The 21,564-nt window shown below is 42.6% G+C and overlaps 1 protein-coding gene across 1 annotated transcript in view; it reads right to left on the bottom strand.

Annotated features, from left to right (window-relative positions):
* The window catches only part of SVIL (supervillin), a 79,626-nt gene that overhangs the window by 14,243 nt on the left and 43,819 nt on the right, over nt 1–21,564 (bottom strand). The window contains exons 18-32 of the mRNA XM_056857232.1: nt 21,034–21,111; nt 19,111–19,176; nt 15,715–15,862; nt 14,395–14,484; nt 14,208–14,294; nt 11,758–11,935; nt 10,499–10,671; nt 7,889–8,044; nt 5,601–5,737; nt 4,324–4,471; nt 4,052–4,197; nt 3,305–3,480; nt 2,770–2,914; nt 1,185–1,461; nt 150–301 (exon numbers count right to left, since the gene is read on the bottom strand). Of these exons, the coding sequence (XP_056713210.1) occupies nt 150–301; nt 1,185–1,461; nt 2,770–2,914; nt 3,305–3,480; nt 4,052–4,197; nt 4,324–4,471; nt 5,601–5,737; nt 7,889–8,044; nt 10,499–10,671; nt 11,758–11,935; nt 14,208–14,294; nt 14,395–14,484; nt 15,715–15,862; nt 19,111–19,176; nt 21,034–21,111 (2,157 nt within the window). The remainder of the gene's footprint in view (nt 1–149; nt 302–1,184; nt 1,462–2,769; nt 2,915–3,304; nt 3,481–4,051; nt 4,198–4,323; nt 4,472–5,600; nt 5,738–7,888; nt 8,045–10,498; nt 10,672–11,757; nt 11,936–14,207; nt 14,295–14,394; nt 14,485–15,714; nt 15,863–19,110; nt 19,177–21,033; nt 21,112–21,564) is intronic.

Here is a 21,564-nt window from a genome sequence, read left to right as displayed (position 1 = left end):
TACTTCCTTTTATCTGTTTGAATTTCTCACCCTCCAGCTTCAGCAGATGACCCCACATTCTGGTATTAGTTAGTTGGAAATCTGCTCATGTTGGAGGTCTGAACAGTACCAAGGATGAAAGGAACCTGAAAGCCTTGGATTGTTCTCACCTGAGCACCCCTCTCCTCATCCAGCTCCACAGTCATCAGCGCAGATGTCCCTTTCTCACTGACAGTAGAGTGCCTCCCTTGCCAGAAGAAGTAAACACATTTTTCTTTGCCAACAACTCTTGTTTGCTGGTCTCCCTTTTGCCTGCTTCCAACTGCAAAACAAAGTCAAGTCAAGAGAGGCTATACATGGTGCATGCCCAATCATCCTGACATCACATTTAGGGCTAAGGTGGTAAACATTAAATCAAAAGGAGTGTGAAATGTTCCTGCAAGGAATTGGCTGGCAAAGATACACATGGAAAACCTCCGCAGATTGGCCAGGGGCCCGTACTTATCAAAGCAACGGACTTTGCTCAAAGCAAATCAAGGCAATTACAGAATACATATGGTCTTCTGAACCTTCATCATGCCGCCAGATTAAAACAAGCGATGCGTGTCACTTTCAATATTAAATCAGTCTATGACAGCCAGGCACATTTTTGGGATGCTGAGCAACATAGGAAAGAACTATAGCTGGATAGCAAGAGCTTCACTGAGTGCAATTCTCCTGAGTGAGCTTTTTAAAAGTTTCCAAGATATATATACAGGGAACATTGCATTACTGATCTGCTGTTTTTGTAAGTACTAAGAGTGCTCGCCGAAGTGGTGAAACGAAGGGCAAGAACCACACTTAAATGTAATCTGTTTTATACTTAAGCACCATTTAAAAACAAGATCTAAAGACAATACATCTGACCGGCTTTTAAGAGGTGATGCAAAAGCATTTAGTGTGTGTGAAATGCCTGTTACCTCCAGGAAAAAAAGGACTACAAAGGATCCTGTAACACCTGGATGGCAAACAAAAATGTATTTATGTTCCTATCCTGCCCTTCTTCTGAGAAGCAGGGCAGATTCCAGCAATTGATACACATACAAAGATGAAATCAATGCCGATGTGCTCGAATAGCTAAGTGCGTCACAAGTAGCAAAGATCAATGCTACCTGATTCAAGCACCATCAATACCTCATTATGGAGAATTCCAATTTTTCACTAACCTGAAGTGCTCACCAGATATTTCCACTTGACCACATACGTGTCTCCTTCGTGAAACTGCCCAATGCTTTGTTTAGGGAGCCGGCTGTAATCAAATTCCAAGATATGCCAGACATCCACCGAGACAGTGATAACCTCAAATTGTCTCCCATCGTCTCCCTCGATGAATCCGTAGCCACGACCAATATTCATCCCCTCTAAGACCGTCCCGACTGTTGTCTGAGGAACGGGTACCATTCGCATTATGTCATACGGTTTAACATCAGACCTAGGTTCGTCCTAGAAGGAGACACAAACATTTTTATTTCCCTGGGCAGCACATTAAACATGTTATGATATAAAGCCAGAGTCACTTAAGGAGATTTAATGTGCTGAACAGACTACTGAAAGCATACACAGTTTTATCAAAAGTTCAGCTACTGATGCCAACTGCAATTCAAACATGCAAAGGCTTAGCATAAACCCAAAGAGAATGCTTTTAATGACACATGGAAGTATTCTTTCTTTTTTTAGCCAGTAAGGGAACACAGGAACTGCTCTAATTATACGGAACATTAGTGTCTACAGTATTGAAAGCAATAGCTGTAGTGCATAGTGCAATAGCTACAATGGCGGCCCTGAGTACAGTTCGGAGCTAGAACAGATTCTTAGGTGTAAGGATGTGTCACTGGCAACCAAGGTTAATTCATGCCATCGTATTCCCTATTACTATGTATGGGGGTGAGAGCTGGACAATGAAGAAAGCTGATAGGAAGAAAGTAGATTCCTTTGAAATGTGGTGTTGGAGGAGAGTGTTACAGATACCCTGGACCGCCAAAAAAACAAATCAATGGGTTATAGATCAAATCAAACCTGAACTGACCCTAGAAGCTAAAATGACTAAACTGAGGCTGTCGTACTTTGGACATATTATGAGAAGAGAAGAGTCACTGGAAAAGACAATCATGCTAGGAAAAGTTGAAGGCAGCAGGAAAAGAGGAAGACCCAACAAGAGATGGATTGATTCTATAAAGGAAGCCACGACCCTCAATTTGCAAGATCTGAGCAAGGCTGTTAAGGATAGGACACTTTGGAGGACAATGATTCATAGGGTCGCCATGGGCACTTACACACACACACACACACACACACACACACACACACACACACACACACACACACACAGGGTCTTGGCCAAATCAATCTCTCAGGATTGTTTTCCTCGATGGAAAACTATGTTATGTCCCACAGGATCACTGTGAGGAGTAACAAAGTGATTTACATAGTAAACATTACAATGCATTATTATATCCTTAATATTAATATCAGAGGGCCAGCATGGTGTAGTGGTTAAGGTGTCAGATTAGGATCTGAGAAACCCACGTTCAAATCCCCACTCTGCCATGGAAATTTGCTGGGTGATCTTGGGCCAGTCACATGCTCTCAGCCTTGACCCTGGCAAGTATTTGGATGGGAGACCTCCAACGAATACCAGGGGCATGACCCGGAGGCAGACAATGGCAAACCACCTCTGAACGTCTTTTGACTTGAAAACCCCACCAGGGGTCGCCATAAACCAGCTATGATTTGATGGCTAAATCATTATACTACCTTCTGTAGGGTGCATTCAGAGTTCTTCTCTACAGGTTTCTTCAGCTCAGTCCAATCGAGAAACTTTTCTTTAAATAATATTGTCTCGTTATGTTCTGTGAGCCTTCCAAAAATAGCCCAGTCTGGTCGGCCTTGTCCTTTTCTGAATGACCAAAAAACACAGAAAAAAATCCAGCATCAATTAACATAATACCCAGCTAAATAATCTGAAAAGGAAACCTGGAAGATTTATTTTCCTACCACATTTCCTGTCTTTCTTAAGTTGGCAAAAGGTCTATACATTCCATAGCAGTGGCCAACTTGTTCCACAAAACCATGAAAGTTAGTAAGCCAAAGAAATCCTTTACAGTGCAATCCTATGCAGAGTTACTCCAGTTTAAACCCGTTGAAATGAATGGGCTTAGAAGGAGTAACTCTCTTTAGGGCTGCATGGTTAGTCAACAATTAATTCAAATCCCTAAGCTCTCAACAGTGAAAAGAGCAAATTCAGAGGACAGAAAATTCAGCATGAAAGGTCATAAGATGTTGATACCTGGGGATAAGGGGGTTGCATTCCCCAGGATCCAGAGGATTGATATCACAATTAGCATAGTCAAAGGTACCATTCCACAAGTGTTTGGCCAACTGGAATGCCACTTTTCTTTGTGCCAATGTCACCTCTTTCCCATGCCAAACGTAGACTTCACTGCCAAAATCAAACACCAAGACCTGAAAGGGGAAAACATAATGTAGTCATTCATTCTGCTGTAAAAGGGGTGGATGGGTGGGAGGGAAAATGCCAAGTGGAATCCTGAGCTCTATTTTATAACGCCAGCTGAGTAAAGAGTAAAACTGCTGCTTACAATAGAACACCAACAATGGTGTAGAGAAAGCAAGTTCAAATATAGTTGTGGGCCATCAAAGGTTTTAGATGTGGACAGTAGAGATAATATACATAACATTCTGTTGTACAATTAAAGCCCAGTTCTCCAGATTAGAGTCCACCACACTGGCTCACCAGCCCAATAATGTCCTCTCGGTCTGGTGGTGCCTCTCTAAGCTTTCAGACAATGCCCTTTCCCAGCCCTCTATTTTAAAAAGAAACTCTAGGGACGTTACACATGCATAACACATTCTCTTCCATTAAATTATGCTTCCAATTGTTCAATGCCTTGGAGTCGAGGGCTGGGCCTTACTCTAACTGGGCCTAGAGAAGAAAAGAATCTGGAAAATAGGATAAAGGGGCACGTTTTAGGCACACCAGAGCTGCCAGTGAACTTTAAAATGCTACTTACGCTACCTCTTTCGAATTTAACAGTGTACACTTCGGCATCTTCCCCCAGAAGTCATCATCAGGGATAAGTTTGTCATCCACCAGTCGGTAAATGCAATTGGTTTCTATTATTGCAGCTTCATACATTTCATCTTCTTCAGGTCTTCCGGCAGCTTAAAACGAGAAGATGAAACAAAAAGTGTACAAATGTCACAGTGCTCCTTCCAAGGTCAATGCCGATCTGAGAATTTTCTTACAACAGACCAGCAGCAGCAAGACTGAAAAAAATAGCTCCTTACACTGGTAACTTGTCTGGCCACCAAGGAGTTTCCAGAATTCTTTGGCCGCGTGGGTGTGAGTATTGATGCCTTCCTCTATGGTTTGCACGTAAGACGCTCGGCAGCCAAGTTCCCGCTTCGTCTGAATTAGAGTTGCAAGCTCTGAAGCCTAAGAAGTGTAAAATGATTGGATAAAGAGGCTTAAGCCACTGGCTGCTATGCAACTGCTGTTTAGAAGACAGCATCAATCCCTCTCTTGTCCTGTTATGTTCATTATTTAAATGATATTGAACACCGAAGAAGAAGAGTTGGTTTTTATACCCTGCTTTTCTCTAACTTTAAGGGGTCTCAAAGCACTTTATTTTATGTTTAGCCTGAAGAGGAGAAGACTGAGAGGGGACATGATAACGATCTTCAAGTACTTGAAGGGCTGTCATATAGAGGGTGCCGAGTTGTCTTCTGTTGCCCCAGAAGGTCAGACCAGAACCAATGGGTTAAAATTAAATCAGAAGAGTTTCCATCTAGACATTAGGAAGAATTTTCTAACAGTTAGAGCAGTTCCTCAGTGGAACAGGCTTCCTCGGGAGGTGGTAAGCTCTCCTTCCCTGGAAGTTTTTAAGCAGAGGCTAGATGGCCATCTGTCAGCAATGCTGATTATATGACCTTAGGCACATCATGAGAGGCAGGGCATCTTGGCCATCTTCTGGGCATGAAGTAGGAGTCACTGAGGGTGTGGGGGGGTAGTTGTGAATTTCCTGCATTGTGCAGGGGGTTGGACTAGATTACCCTGGTGGTCCCTTCCAACTCTATGATTCTGCGATTCTAATCACCTTCCCCTCCCCACAACAGACACCTTGTGAGGCAGGTGGGGCTGAGAGAGTTCTGAGAAAACTGAGATTAGCCCATGGTCACCCAGCTGGCTTCATGTGGAGGAGTGGGGAAACCAACCCAGTTCTCCAGACTAGCGTCCACCACTCTTAACCACTACACCATGCAGGCTGTGTGATATGCAAACAATCTCTTTCATTTGCATTCAAAGCAAGCATTTATTCTGTTTAACATAAAAGGCAACAGGACATGCTGCTACTCAAGACTCCCTTTTCTGCTTGAACATGGTTTGAATAAAGTGCAAACTAAATGACACTTCATCTGCTTATTTAAATAAAATGGATCATTAAAAGGCTTGTGTCCTTGTAGATTCTACTCTGCGTACTGTTTACAGCCAAATTACCTCTGAAACTAAAATTGTACAGAAGCAGGGGAAAGGCTGTGGTATCTCAGCGCTTTAGAAGACTCACCTTAGCTTTTTCTATGACATTGGCAAACTCGCCAGTCCACAGGAAGCAGCAATGGGGAGTCAGCAGCAGGAAACAGTCACCACTGTTCAGTGACGAAGCCCTTGGCTCAACTAATCTTGTTTGAACATGTCTTCTTCCTGAACAGGAGGGGGGAAAAAACCTCTGGGCTAATTGCATTAATATAAATATGTACTGGAACCAGCTTTCTGACACAAAGAAGAAGAGTTGGCTTTTATATGCCGACTTTCTCTACCACTTAAGGAAGAATCCAAACGGCTTACAATCACTTTCCCTTCCCCTCCTCACAACAGACACCCTGTGAGGTAGGTGGGGCTGAGAGAGCTCTAAGAGAGCTGTGACTAGCCCAAGGTCAACCAGCTGGCTTCATGTGGAGGAGTGCGGAAACCAACCCGGTTCTCCAGATTAGCCTCCGCTGCTCACGTAGAGGAGTGGGGAATTGAACCCGTTTCTCCATATTAGAGTCCACAGCTCCAAACCACCGCTCTTAACCACTACACCATGACTGTTTTGAGAAAACTGAGCATGACAAATACTACTACTCCATCTCTCCAATGTCATTTAAACTTTTAAAAGGTGGTTTCAGAGTAGACGGTAGATTGACATGAGGAATAAAGCTATTTGCTTCAGCGTCATTCTAGCTGATTCCATTTTCTCTTAGTCTGCAGCTTTGAGTCTCCATGGAGGGAGGAAAGGTGGAAAGAAAATATTTAAGCAAACACACTTGTGCCCCCATTTCAAGGATAAGATAACGGAGGGACGCGATGCCACTACAGCACCCACACTTTTTAATTGACAACGTAACTTTAATTCCTTCTGGACCAGATTAGCTAATATCAAATTTCTAGCTTGCCAAAAACTGACAAAAGTGCCAGGAAGGACAGCAAACATTTCCCCTCGATTCTTTTGATGGCTTAAAATGTGCACACAGACCTTTCTCCATTAAAATATAATGGACAGGAGCTCTGGATCTAAAAGGCTCTGGATTTTGCTGGCACTTTTGCCAATGAAATATGGGATACTGCGCTGTTCACTGGCGCTGCACAGCAAGGTGTAAACGGCACCTAAATTGAAACGGCTTAAGCGCAAAGCCATAGAGGTCAGAACCATCACTTCTCTATTCTCTTGGCCGCACATGCAACAGTCTGCCAAACTGATTTGCTTGCATGCTGTGGCTGGAAGGAAAAGAACTGTCAATGCTGACACATAAATGCTTGAGCAACAGTTAATACATTGATGGACACATGAAGCTGCCTTACACTGAATCAGACCATGGGTCCATCAATGTCAGTATTGTCTATTTAGACTGGCAGCAGCTCTCCAGGGTCTCAGGCAGGGGTCTTTCACATCACCTCCTACCTGGTCCTTTTAACTGGAGATGCCAAGAATGGAATCTGGGACCTTCTGCATGCCAAGCAGATGCTCTACTACTGATCCTCTTCAATATACACAATAGGCAAGTTCTAGTGAGCCTCATGCTTCTGCTCGAGGAAGGGGTTGTATACGCTCTTGCACAAGCAGATGAAGCATCTTTGGATTTTGTTCCACTTTCCTCTGGCACATTCCAGCGTGCAGCATAAACAGTCCTTTCATGAGTGGAAGACAATTTCCACATATGGAAGGGAACTATTAGGACCAGTGTCAGATTTCTCATTGTATGTTCTATCAGTGTTTGGGTCTCTCTTTTCTGAGATTGAAACTAGTGTGTTCCATGCAGTGGTCAATGCAAAGAAAGCAACGGTGTAGACTAAAGCAAGTCAAGAATCATGCTGTTGTAACTACATCCTATTTCAGAGCTGTCTCCCAGTTTAACTACACTCTGTTTTAGAACAGTAGCCAGAGTACAGATGTTGTCACTCCCCAGCTTGGGGAGACAAGCTTTTTTGGAGGGAGAGGAGAAGAGAAAAGGTAGGAAGGGGCATCTTTCTCCTCTGACCTACCCACCACAAATTAACTACAGCCCCCCACTTGCACAGCATAGGCACAATGCAGTCAAAGTTTTCAGCATCGTTTATTTCACTTAGGAAGGTTTAACTGAGTCCTTAACAGAGCAATCTTGCATGGGGTTACTACTGTCTATGCCCATTCGTTTAAATGAGCTCAGGTTGGGGTAAACCTGCTTAGGATTGCACTGCAAATCTCCTGTTGGAACGAATTGGATTTATCAGTGCTTCAGGTTTGTCTGAATCATGATCCCATCTCTTTTTTATACTTCGCATTCCAAGGTAATTCAAAGGGAACACATACTATTTAATAGCTCTTTCACATACCTTTTATCTGCAAGAGCATCAGCTTCTTGTATGGCACGGCACTGTTGTTTGAGTTCTGTTCTGTTAGATTGACACTACGTAGGCTAACACTGCTGAAGTTCTCCTTGCTTGCTAAGCCAGCAAGTGCTACTTCTGAGAAATTTGAGTTTGCAGACACTTAGGACATACAGAATAAAAAAACAGAAAAGACAGAAAGAAAAAAAGGAGGGAAAAAAAGAAAAAGCCACACACACACACACAGAACAAAAAAACCACGTTATGTTTTGCTTCCATATTTTATTTAAGTTTTTCTCATGCACGGCTCATTTTCAGCTTTTTTTGTTGTTGCTGCTGAAAGAGACAACAAAAACAGGTTGAGCTCATTTTACTTGCTAGTCCAAAGATCCTGGTATTTCCAGGAGGCAAATGTCAAGATAATTGGGGTACAATGGAAAGCATTTTGTATTTCAATTTTAAAAAAATTGGATATGGCAGCAAGTCCAAGTGTCTCAGGCTTTGTCCAGACAAAACATAGGTTTTCGAACAGGAGTTCCAGAGTAATTTCTTGTTACATAGCATCCAGAGGTATTAGGAATGTTATTTAAGAAAAAAATAATCACATTTTTCCCAGCAGTGAAATCACAATGGTTGTGGTCAACAGGAAAAGGGGGAAATTCCTCCTAACTAAACACATCAATTGTCATACAAAGGAGTGTGCATTGGAGCATTTTAAATTCCTGTTGAAGAAGAAGAGTTGGTTTTTATATGCCGACTTTCTCTACCACTTAAGGAAGAATCAAACCGGCTTACAATCACCTTCCCTTCCCCTCCCCACAACAGACACCCTGTGAGGTAGGTGGGGCTGAGAGAGCTCTAAGAGAGCTGTGACTAGCCCAAAGTCACCCAGCTGGCTTCATGTGGAAGAGTGGGGAAACCAACCCTGTTCACCAGATTAGCCTCTGCCGCTAATGTGGAGGAGTGGGGGAATCAAACCCGGTTCTCCAGATCAGAGTCTACCGCTCCAAACCACTGTTTTTAACCACTATACCACGCTGGCTCCCGAGGTGTAGTGGTTAAGAGTGGTGGTTTAGAGCACACTATTGCATGGTGACCGTGCCATCATTAGGGACGGTCACCAACTTCCTCCTCTTGAGCACACTGTTTTGTTAACTAAATGCATTACAGTAAGCCCTCTCTCACTATACCACTCTAAGACAATGGTGCTTTTAGTCTCCAGTACCCACTAGACTCACACTGATGTTTCAATCAGACCTTTCTGCTCCCGCTTACAGAGAGTGAAAAAGCACAGGTCTGTTACAGGATCAGTGCTGGTGTGAGAGTTAAATCTACTTTTTAAAACTCATCTGTAGTGGCCTTAACATTATTGAAAGGTGTCAGTATATTTTAAATTGTGTAGCAATAACAGCCGAAAGAAACCAAAGTTGCTGCCATTTTTCTTCTATTTTGGACCTGCCAACCCTACTCACCAAGCAATCTCCCAAAAACTTAGAAATGAAGGTTTTAGAATTTCAGTCTTAGTTCTCTCCCTTCTGCAACCTACTTTCAAAGATCAGATCTGGATGGCTGATTATCAGGAAGTCACAATATTACACAAGTAATATTAAGAAGACTGTCTCTGTTAAACAAGAGATCGCATTTGAACAAAATAAACTACTGATGGATCATTAATACCATTAAGACAGCTTTTACTTCTTACTAACTGCTCTGACTAGGCTGATCGATTCCTTTTCTTAAATTCTACATCAATATTTTGCCTCTGTGTGGGCTGGGAAAGTTGCATCTACTATAATAGAATCATTGCGGAAACAATGAAGACACTAGCATTCATTTCTACACAATCCATGGGAGATCCAAATCATATAAGGAGTTAAAAAACTCCAACAATTAATACATACATTTCTGTATGGTACCTTTACCATATGATGGGGGGGGGGGAGAAGAGTCTAAATAAATAAAGCTGATCTAAAACATCCTCATCCCAACCCCAAGGAGCATGCACCTAGATCAGCCAGAGCTGCCTGTGTAGAATGCTTCAAATATATATATATTTAAAACACCTCCAGGCAGCTATTTGGTGAGGGGGAGAACATCGAACCCAGTCTCTAACTATCCCTTAGGAATAGCTGAGGGGCGAAATTTTGACATTCCTTAAAAAAAGCTCAGCATGCAGCCCAGATGTTGATAGTAGTTGGGAACCATGCTGATTGTGAATGTGGATATGCACACAGAAGCTTGGTCCTGCATGTATTGCACCTCTGACTGGATCCAATTGCCCAATTGCTATAAAAGTCCAAAATCAGCCATTTTGATATCTATTATCCCCAAACCAGCAATATTGTGACTATCTGATAATAGCAATGAGCACTGGAGTTGTGTATGAATCAAGCCATGCGTATAATGGGATAGAGAAACGTTTGAATCCCCCCTTCCCATGCGAACCAACTGGAAGGGGGGACAGGATCTAAAGCAGCACCCAGGATGTAAACCCACAGTGTGCATTCTGCTGGGGGGAGGTCATTGGCAATATGATAACTGCTCAGAGCCATGCCAAGAATCCCAAAAGTGTTACGTTACAATCATTTGCAGGAAGCCCCAGGGCCTCCAACTTACTTTTTTCAACTTTCATCCGTTTTGACTCCATGAAGGCAACGTTCAGCCTTTGCTCCGTGTACTCGTGCAGAATGTCCTCTCTTGCCGCCAGCATTTTTAAGGGGTTCCTGGAAGCCTGGACTCTCCGCATGGGCCTCACTGCACGCTTGTGCTCAGCTACTGAAGAAATTAACCTGAGAAGCAGAAGCAGCATTTAGGAACTCCAAACTTAAAGAGGGCCAGCCTTGCAATTCCACGGTTTTCTTAGCACTTATTACTACATCACCACCATGGCTGAGCATTTATATACTGCCTTCAGTATTCACATACAGTGGGGTGGATCCAACCATCTTCCAAGTAGCCTTTTTCCAGCCAAAGGAGCCTTCCTCCAACTTAAGTGGTTCTTTGAACCACTAACATTGAAGGAAGGGGTCATTAGATTGGAGAAAGGCTTTGAACTTGATCTAAAAGCAAAGGTGAGGTATAAATATTTTAATAAATAAACTTTCCTCAGTGGAGTAGTAGGATAGGATCCATCCCATTATCTCATGATCCTTACAACAGCCCTGTAAATAGGCTGGTATCATGACCCTATTAAACATCAGAGGGCTGACATGGAGAGAGAACTATTTAGTGAGTTTGAGGCAGGGGCAAGATTTGAACCGGGCATCTCTTAGGATCTCACTGTTTTACCTGCTAAATTATGCACTACAAGCTCCCAATCATTGCTACTATCATATAAAAACAGGCAGCATTCAACTGAATCCTATCTTCTGTACAGCACAGAGGGGTGTTGGTGGGCTGAGCACCTCTTGGAACAATAAAAAAGTTAAAAAAATATTTCCCAGCCTCCCATGGACGTAGTAAGAAAAGTAGGAGAGGTTTAGCTTAGGGGTTCCACTGCTACCACAATCAAATGCCACCGCTTGGTCATCAAAATTCCAGCAGAAGCAATGGCTACAGAACAGACAGCAGTGTTCCAGGCAGATCACACTGAAGTTATTACCATAACTGATACCAGCTCAAGCCTTTGGACTGAAGAGATGCACTCTTCAGAATGTCCTAGGCTCAAGCAAGACACAGGATAAGAAAACCTCTCAGCATGAACATAGAATTGTTGGTAGTTGGCTAGGGCTGGGCAAAGAAGGTGGTGACCTGCCCACACCATGCTCTAAAAGATGCAAAACAACGGAGTTCTCAAAATTAGTAGCTCTGCATCCAAAATCACAAGATCAATTCCAAATAAAAATAAGGCACAATTAAAGTAAAAAGGTGCTCACTTTGGGGCATCAGGATCAAAGATGGCATCAAAGTCCTCATCCAACTCCAAAGGCAGGGAGGAAGTGGGGTAATCCGTGTGGCGATAAAATTTGGAAAACGTTTCCTCGTCATCCAGCTTCATCACCTCTTTCACTGACTTTCCTGTGACCGTCAACAGTGTCTCCTGCATCCCACCAACTACAGAGACAAATAAATTCTCTTTAAAGACTCTGGCATGCTCTTGGAAGTACCTAGGATTTTAATCACTTTATCAAAACAAATGGAAGCCTGTTTCTAATTTTAGAGATGCTCTATAAAAAAATATCCTTGCTACTTCCCACCAGATGAAGATCGGCACTAACCTTGAGTAGCCTACTTTGCCACAGCTATATCACTTGCTGGCTTAAATAAAAAAAACAGACTTGCTATCGGTTTAATAATGTAATAATAATAACGGTTCACATCAGCAGACCTGTGGTATTGAAATCAAAGATATGACATGACACAAGAAATAACAGACAGAGCATGAGAGACTATAGCAGGGGTGTCAAACATAATGCCTGCAGGCTGGATCTGCCCCCTTGAGAGCTCTTATCCAGCCCATGAGCCAGCCTAGGCAGTCACCACCCGCTGATCCCGATCTGGGCTGGCGTGGTTGGCTGGGCCCCCAGTAAGTGACATTTATGTCACATCCGGCCCTTGTAACAAATGAGTGTGATGCTTCTGGAGAGGAGGAGGAGAAGGAGAAGAGTTGGTTTTTATATGCCAACTTTCTCTGCCACTTAAGGGAGAATCAGACCGGCTTACAATCACCTTCCCTTCCCCACAACAGACACCCTGTGAGGTAGGTGGGGCTGAGAGAGCTCTAAGAGAGCTGCGACTAGCCCAAGGTCACCCAGCTGGCTTCGTGTGTAGGAGCAGGGAAACAAATCCAGTTCACTAGATTAGCCTCCGCTGCTCAAGTGGAGGAATGGGGAATCAAACCCTGTTGTCCAGATCAGGCTCCACCGCACCAAACCACAGCTCTTATCCACTACACCACGCTGGCTCTCATGCATAGACCCATGCATAGACTTTCCACTGTCCAACACAGCTTTGCAAGTATCCTGGGGGTGCCAGTCAGCTTCAGCAACAATGACACGTGTACTCACACACTTGGAATCATTAGTCAACCAGAAATGAACTAATGCAGTCCTATAAATAACCAAGCCCCGTAAGTTTTCCTTGAGGAGGACCATGTTTTCTTGACTCCTGCATACATTATTTTTTAAAATACATATCTTGCACTTGAATTTTTTTGTCAACAACAACAATAACAGATCCCAATTTTCACTTTCCTAATATGGCAAAAAGACAAAGCTCTACATTACTATACGCAGATGATACTGCTATCTTCTCTATCTCTAAAGTAGGGTTGAAAAGGGCACTACAAGCACTCTCAGCTTACTGCAAGGAGGAACATCTCACAATCAATCTCTCAAAAACTAAAATTGTTATTTTTTTCTAAAAAAAACCCCTCCAAGTACAGATGGCAGATTGATGGCCATAACATAGAATAAGTTAAAATATTCAAATATTTAGGAGTAGTGTTTCAGTCTTCTGGCACTTGGTCGACTCAGACAACACACATAACTGAGGCTGCCCAAAGGTCTGCCACAGCAATTTTAAGATTTTTCTTTACAAAAGGAGGTGCACATATACCCAGCGCATTGAAAGTATTTAAAGGGAAAGTGATCCCACAATTTACCTACAGCTCACAGGTATGTCTTTATAAAGATTTCCATAAATTTGAAGTAATACAATCTAAATTCCTTAGATCCTTATTTGGAGTACCTAGCTGCATTTCAAATTCCCAGCTTAGGATAGAAGCAGGCCTGGTATCTGTAGGAACACACGTATGGTTCCAAGCCATAAATCTTTGGCTCAAGCTAAACCTAGCTCCATCTGGATTAACCTCGCTAATACTCATAGATAACCACCCTTCAAGGTGGATAAGAGATATAGAGGCCAAACTGTACCATCTGGGATATAGTAGCGAAGTTTACTACAACTAGGTTATCAAAGAGCTAAATCACAAATTAAGCAAAGGCTATGGGAATTTTTTTGTTATACACATTTGCTGAAGAGCAACAAATAATTCAAGTACACTTTTGCTCCTTGGTACTATAAATGCAGTGACCCTCCCCCCCCCCCCAGACACGAATGTTTGACTCACCAGAGAGGTTACTAAAGCCTGCTTTAGGGGAGGGGGATGGTTACAGGTGGTGCCCAGGCTGTAATTATGCTCTTGAGCAGCGTCGTTCCCGTGCCGTTTCAAACCAAGTGAAAATACAAGCTTGCTAGTGCCATTATATTCTTATTACTTCAAAGCCACTGGCATAATCAATTTACCAGAATCACTAAGAAGTACAAAAACAAAACACAGATAAAACTAACAACAGCAACTGCTTTGTTAAAATCTGTTACAGACCTTTGTTGTTCAGCCTTCCCAAGAAAGTCTCCAGTTTATCCAACTTCATGTCCGATTCTAACTGCATATCTGGCTTAGCTTCAATTTCTAGGCAGAATGAGAATAAGCACAGTTACTGTGATTCTTTAAAAAGAAATCAGAGAGTCATAACTGAGCATATTAATTGTGCACATTTCTAATGGCCTACCTTCCAGGGGTTTGGAGACTGGCGTTGTTGACTTCAGCCTGCTGCTGAACGGAGATGCCGCTGGAGTTATGGCTGCGGGAGAAGCTAAGCCTGCAAAACAAGCAGATTTTTTCCCCACATGACATGGAGTTGCTTCACTTCTATCCAATGAATCTTGTTTAAAAGTTTTACAGGGGAAGCTCTCCTTATACCAGGGACCCCCAGTTGGTGCCCATGGGTGCCGTGGCACCCACCAACACCTTTCCTGGTGCCCGCCAAGTGTTTTAGAAAGAGGATGAAGCCAGGTGGTGCTTTTGTCTAGCAAGGCTTCTAGAGATCTGGAGATGTGATTGGCTGTACAGATTTTTTAAAAACAACAACATTGCTTCAGATCTTCACAGCATGTCTGAAGGTAAGTTGTGTGTATGCAAGAAAATATTTTCAGACTGTGTTTATTTTAAAAGGCACCCTGTTAAACAGAGCTTCTGCCTGAAATGTTAAAGAGTTATTGTTAGAGTTACATGCAACCTCACATCCTGACCTATCATGCAGGCTGTTGTGGGGATAAAAATGAGGAGAGAAGTTCAGCTATGTACACTGTGTCGAGGTCCTTTGGAGGGATCAAAAGGAAGTAAGCAGAGCAGCAGGTAAAATATTCCTTCGACTTTGAACAGATTGTAATTGCTCTAATCAAAGGGGAATGATGTTGACATGTAAATGAAAGCCTTTTCCACACACATACAGTCCCTGCAATTCAAAACCTGGGCTGCATCCACACATTGTGGAATATGGCGCAACCACTGCGCAGTAGCAGTATTTTGCTGCTAGTTTGGCTTGTCCACACAGGAACATCCAGTTGCAAATGACTGCTATAGCATAACTATAGTGCAATAGCAGTGAGATATGGCTGCAGTCCTGGTTTCCCTTTCAACCAACATGACCTTTTTAAATCCAAGTTGATTTTTTTGCCTTGAAAATAACTTAAAATCAAACAAATGTCCAAATACAACAAACAGAAATGCAGTTCTTAGAGCTAAACAGGTCAAATATTGGTTCAGTATTTTTACAAGTACAGGACAATCCAGTTTTACACATCAAAGTGGGGTGTGTGTGTGAAGCACAGCATCAATTTAAGAACAGTTGCTGTTAGAGAGTGCTACTGAGCTTTTAACATAATTTTAATGCTTTTGCAGTTAAGATAGGTGAAAAAGTCAAACTGAACAAACTTCACAAATTGGAGAAAAGGAATGTTGCTTAGCAAATCCTCCTGGGATCACTTTATGATTGCTCATTCTTTTATACAAAACCCAGAAACGATGGACGACAAATTTCTTCACAGACCTTTTTTTACCATTCTGCCAGCCACAGTGAACTGCGTCGAGTCATTGGATGCTCCCCTTCCCTTCGCTTTCCAAGCTTCTTCACGGACACTGATCAGGTGTTTTCTTTCTTCTATTGTCATTTGACTTTCACAGCTATCTGACATTCTCTGTTTTGTTTTGTTTTTTAAAACATGAAAGAGGCATCGTTGATTATAAACATTGTAGAATACCACAATAATGAAGACAATTAAACACCCCCCAACCCACAGAAACCAAACCAAACACACACAAACACTCACACACCACTTTTAGCCTTTAAAAAGTATTGCACGTTCTAGCTGATTCAACACAGAGATGCACACTCCCCCCTATTTAGCTATTGTCAAGCGACATTTTACCATCTTTGGTCGAGCCAATCATGTTTACTACAGCTGCAAAAATTAATGTACTGCAATACAACTTACCTACCTTTTAAAAGTCTTGTCAATAGGGTAGCAACATAGGTAGCTGATGCCATATAAAAGAATCCCCCCAATCTCTTCTACAACAAAAAGCTTCCAAAACACACAAACGTTCACAGTTGTATGAAAGGAAGCCGGCTCTGTGACCTTCTCTCTCTACCGGTACCTTGGAAGCATCCTAGTTTTCCTATGAGTATCATCTTGCTATTTTAAATATCCCCCCCCCCCTCCAAAGCTGATTATAATGCTGTGGGTGGTCTCTCGCTTTAGAAACTCTTCCTATTTTGCTTTCCAAAGCTGCAACAGAGAGCAGCAGCTGCGAGCCAGAGGCACCTAAGCATCACAACGTCGCCTAAGAACAGGTACAATAAAAAGAAAAACAGCTCATCTTGCACTATTACATTCCCTTCTAGCTACATTAGAGGATCGACTTCTCTAAGTAGCTATATTTAGACGCTCGCAAGAGTTCTGCATTTGTTTTATGTGTAATTGATAGGATATGACAACAGATCAGTTTATGGGCAACTGCAGTGTGGCTATCAAGGTGAGTGGTGCTTCCAGGGTGATGCATGTATGCTGCTACCCCTAAAGCGCTTCAACCAGCATTCTCACGCCAAGAATGCATTTCCAACAGCCTTATTTCATGTGCACGTGCGCTTAAGATACCCAACAGATATGGTGTGATTCATGCATGCGTGAGTTTTAGTACTATCATGAAATTGATATATTAATCAAATGGTAATTTATTGCAATGAGCATACCACAACCTTTGAGGGATCCAGTTCTCTCTTTAGCTGTTACCTACACTGCGAATTTAACTCTGCTCCTGTTTCTTCCCTTTCACATCAGCAAAGGGGACATCCTAGAGTTCTCACAAAGCCCCAGAAAACTAATTCCCCATAAGACTGCACTCATACTACAGTTAAAGATGCTGCTTTGTAAATGGTCATCAGTAAGAGAGTGAATGGGAAAGCTGTTACATAATATGTAGGTTCCTTCTCCTCCTCAAGCATTTGATATCATACTTTCTAGCCAGATGAATTCAATAGCTGTATTTGGCAAGCGTTCTCTCTCAACTAAGCATCAAGGTGTTCTGGACTGATTTGGTCGCATCAGAAAGACCTTAACTATCCTGCGGAATATTTGAAATAAGAACTTGTCAGGGTCAAATGCATTTTCTGAACTGGCTGCTCAGACCAATCCTTGCCTATCAAGAATTAAGGGTCTCCTGAGGCAGCCAATATCAGTTCAGAATACTTAGCAATGGTGTACCAATTCTGCGATGTCTAAGAGTATTTGTGTTTCCTTCTCCCTCCCTTTAAACAGGTGTTCAGCATGTTTTGTGAGAAGTACAAAAGGACACTGTTTAAGCAGTTGGATACACAGTGGTATTAAAAAGGACTGAAATAATAAGAAATGTGCTCTAGATAACTTTAAGAGCTAAGCAGCACTTAGAGGCCCATTTTGTTAAGTTCTAAGCATCTTCTCTAATACAGGAACATATTTGAACCTTTTGACTGCCAGGAAGGTAACGGGGTTCACACAGAAACATTAGTGCATCTACAAATCATGAATTGTCCAGAGAGGGAAGATTGCCAAAGGGTTATAATCATTGTTGTGGCAAAAGGAACTTTCCAAGTGCCAGTGCAAATACCAAGGGCCAAAAACACAGCTTTGGTCCATTAAACAGAATTTGTAGGCCATTAATTCAGATAACAAGTCCGCCCTCAGTGGGCTTGCTTACAGAGAGGGCCCAGACAGTAACGGGATTCATTTCAGCCTCAGGGAAACAAAAGCACAGCAACACAATATATTGTGCGATCACATTCCCAAACAATCTAATGTAAAGAGTGCTTGAAGTGCAAAGATCTCAGTTCACCTTCAGTCAGACTCAGTTTAGCCTGTGGTCCACCCACTAATTTTAGGTATGTAACTGCTGCATAAAGTACTTGATACTGAGCTTGAAACTGAGGTATTACAGCCAGTTATCAATCATTACTAACAACAGGGTCATTATAAAGGAAGATAAAACCATTACTGAACGGGGGCCTAATATTTGCTCCATCCTGGGGTTCTTTTCCTCCATTAAAACAGAAGCGGAAGGGTTCTTGGCTCACCTGAAAAGAAGTGCGACATCTCGCCCCCTTCTGAGCACTAAACTAGACCAAAGGCAAGTTAAACTGTATATAATGCAATCTTTATTCCCTCTCATGAATAAATCCTCATTATTTGCTTTGAGTCTTTTTGAGAAAAGCTGATTTTAAATGCTGGAAAATAAATATTTATTCTGTGCTTCTTCAACTTCTGTCCTTGAAGTGAGAAGTTGCTAGCCTTGGTGCTTCATATCAAAGACTCCTCCTCTACCAATTAGATATCAAAACAAGCCAGCCTTAAGCATCTGGCTCAGTGCTAAATCAGAGGGAAAAGGAAGCTTTCTGGGAAAGCTGATCTCTCTCTGTGCCTGCATTTACTAGACACAACAGGATTTTAAAAAAGTGATGTAGCACGATTAGCATCTTCTGAACTTGAGCATCATTTTACATTTTAAAATATATATAAATAATAAGCACTGGGGAAAAGGCTGCATTTCTGAAAACACAGGAAACAGAGATCAAGACTAATGCACCAGAGGATAACACAGTTCATAGAAGTTGAAAGATACCAAACACTGAAAATAATTGCACCAGTATGCAAATTAAAGTCTACCTTCCAAGTTATGCTAATTTTAAAAAACTTAACTAAGGGTGCTGTTTACATGCATTTACAAATGTGTAATGCAATGTGTCTCTTTCCTGCAAAGGTGTACATTTGACAAAGCTCTGGAATCTAGCCAAATGTGCATCTCTGTGGGCTGACAATGTCCCTAAGCCCAATCATGAATTAGCAATGTTTTCCAAAACTGAGTTTTATCCTTCCTAAGCTAAATAAACAAGATGGCAGAGTCAACATTTCACCTTCCATCTCCAGGGGTGACGTTCAAAGACCAGGGGGCTTGGCTCTCTCAAACTAGCACTACTGACCTTAAGAGAAAAAAAAGAAACAGGAGGTTCAGAAAGAGAGGCAAGGCCGAGAAAAGAACAGAAACATGAAGCATGCCATCCCAACTCTGTAAAAAACAAAAACAAAACCAGAAGGAGTGCAGCTTCTGACCTACAAGATTAAGTGATGGCTTGCTTATATGAGCCAGTCATCCAAGGACACCACCAGGGCCGGACTGGTCCCTTAAACTTAAAGGGGGGGGGGTTCTTGATGGACCATTGACCTGGAGAGCTTGGATCTAGCCTGTGGTGCCACTGATGGGTGACAGCTGGCTGGTTGCCACCAAGTGGCAGCACTGCAATTAGTTGGGTGAGCCAACATTCATTGTTGGTGCCACTGATTAGGTCAGAGCAGAGTGGCTCTTCCAGCACTGGCTCGTAACTCAATATGGGTGACTCAGCTGGGCTCACTCGTGGGCCACTTTAATGTACCAGCCTGCCCAAGCTGTGGAGCCTATGCTTCCCCCAGGCAGTGCAATGCATAGCCTTGAACCCTGGACACTTCTCCTGGGAGCCAGCATGGTGTAGTGGTTAAGAGCGGTGGTTTGGAGTGGTGGATTCTGATCTGAAGAATCAGGTTTGATTCCCCACTCCTCCACACGAAGCCAGCTGGGTGATCTTGGGCTAGTCACGGTACTATTAAGAGTTCTCTCAGCCCCACCTACCTCACAGGGTGTCTGTTGTGGGGAGAGGAAGAGAAGGTGACTGTAAGCCGGTTTGATTCTTCCTTAAGTGATAGAGAAAGCTGGCATATAAAAACCAACCTCCTCCAAATGCAATACTGCAACTGGGTTCAACTATGCCAATCAGTAATCTGCCCTGGATTAATTTGTTAACAATTATGGGTTTAGGTTTTAAAGACACAGAGGTAATTGTGGGCCAGTAGATAATACACACATATGTACATATGTTCTGGTTTCCGACTGGCCTCCAGTTTCATAAGGGATGGAAAGTAGATGAAGCCTAACCCAATGGGCACACACATAAATGGACCCCTACTGCAGTTTGTATTCCTGGGAAGGTAACTGTTTTGTCTAAGCGTGGACGGAAGCACCAGAATGTGCTCTGAATAGTCAACATTGCAAAGAAAGGAAACAGAAAAACAAGAAAGAGTTCCACCACTTCTGGCTATTTTAATGTTAAATAGTCAGGGACTGACTGCCATAACACTTGTGGGATATTTCACAAATGATACTAAGAATGCCTTTTTGTGTCCACGGTGCATTTTTTAAGAGTACAGCTAACGCATCCTACTACTAGGAACCAGCCATTTTACATTTAAATCATAGCCTCTGGAAATGGGGCTAGTCAAACTGAACCATCCACTGGCCAGACTTTCTCTGGTTTCCCCAAATGGGGTTGATATGAATTAATGACTGCTAACTGATAAAGTGTCTGCCCCACCCCGGAGGCCATGCTAGAAAAATGTGAGTGTGGAATGTTCTAAAAACAAAGATGGTATCAACAATTAAATGTACATAGTACAGAATGGTGTGATGCTGAAATTCAAAATTCAGCTATCACATTGAGCATCACATTGGAAAGCATACTTAGATGTTAAAACAACTGGGGATTTATACAGCTTATTTGGGGTGGGGGGGAAGAGACCTTCTATAGGCATGTTATGTTGGGAGAGAGAACATAATGGAATGCCCTGTTTTTGTTCTGCTGATTTTTAGATATATGGAAAGAGAGGGAGAGAGAAAGAAAAAAGACTGAGTGGGATTGGGACGGTGGGACACACACACAAATGGGAAGGGTATACAATACGTCCTCTGCGTAACAAACACTCAACAAATCATTGCAAGACCTGGTTTAGAGTGTGCAAGATTTGCTCACCTGATTAATAGGTACAGAGGGATGAAATTTATGGGCAGCGGCTATAGCAGGAGAATAAGTAGAAGCATAGACAGGTTCCTATGGACAGGACAGAAGCATATGAGAGAATTAGAAAGACATGGAAATGATGTGCCAGGTCATAAGGGTGGGTGGGGGGGAAGAGAGAGAGCAATCACTTCAAGTTAATCAACAAGAGGGCAGTTTCCATCCTCCTCTTTCAGAATTCTGCTCTTCCCTTACACAAATAAGCCGTAATAAGAAAACACACACAGAATGTTTACTGAAGCCACTCCCATGCAATCATCAAAAGGGTTAGTGACAACTAAATGGCCATGTGCTCTGAAAGAAAGCCAAAAGCAAGAGGAAGAACATCTCTGATACTCCAAGGGTCAGCAACCCATTAACTACAACGACAATGCTTTTGGGGGGGGGGGCAACTGTTCAGCCTCCAATGAAACCCAAAGCTATGACCTCGGTATACCATCACCGTAAATGCGGTTGGAAAGGAACACTGACCACACCCTAGGGGGG

This window comes from Euleptes europaea, chromosome 11 (assembly GCF_029931775.1).
Source record: "Euleptes europaea isolate rEulEur1 chromosome 11, rEulEur1.hap1, whole genome shotgun sequence".
Taxonomy (NCBI): domain Eukaryota; kingdom Metazoa; phylum Chordata; class Lepidosauria; order Squamata; family Sphaerodactylidae; genus Euleptes; species Euleptes europaea.
This window is presented reverse-complemented; position numbering and strand designations above follow the sequence as displayed.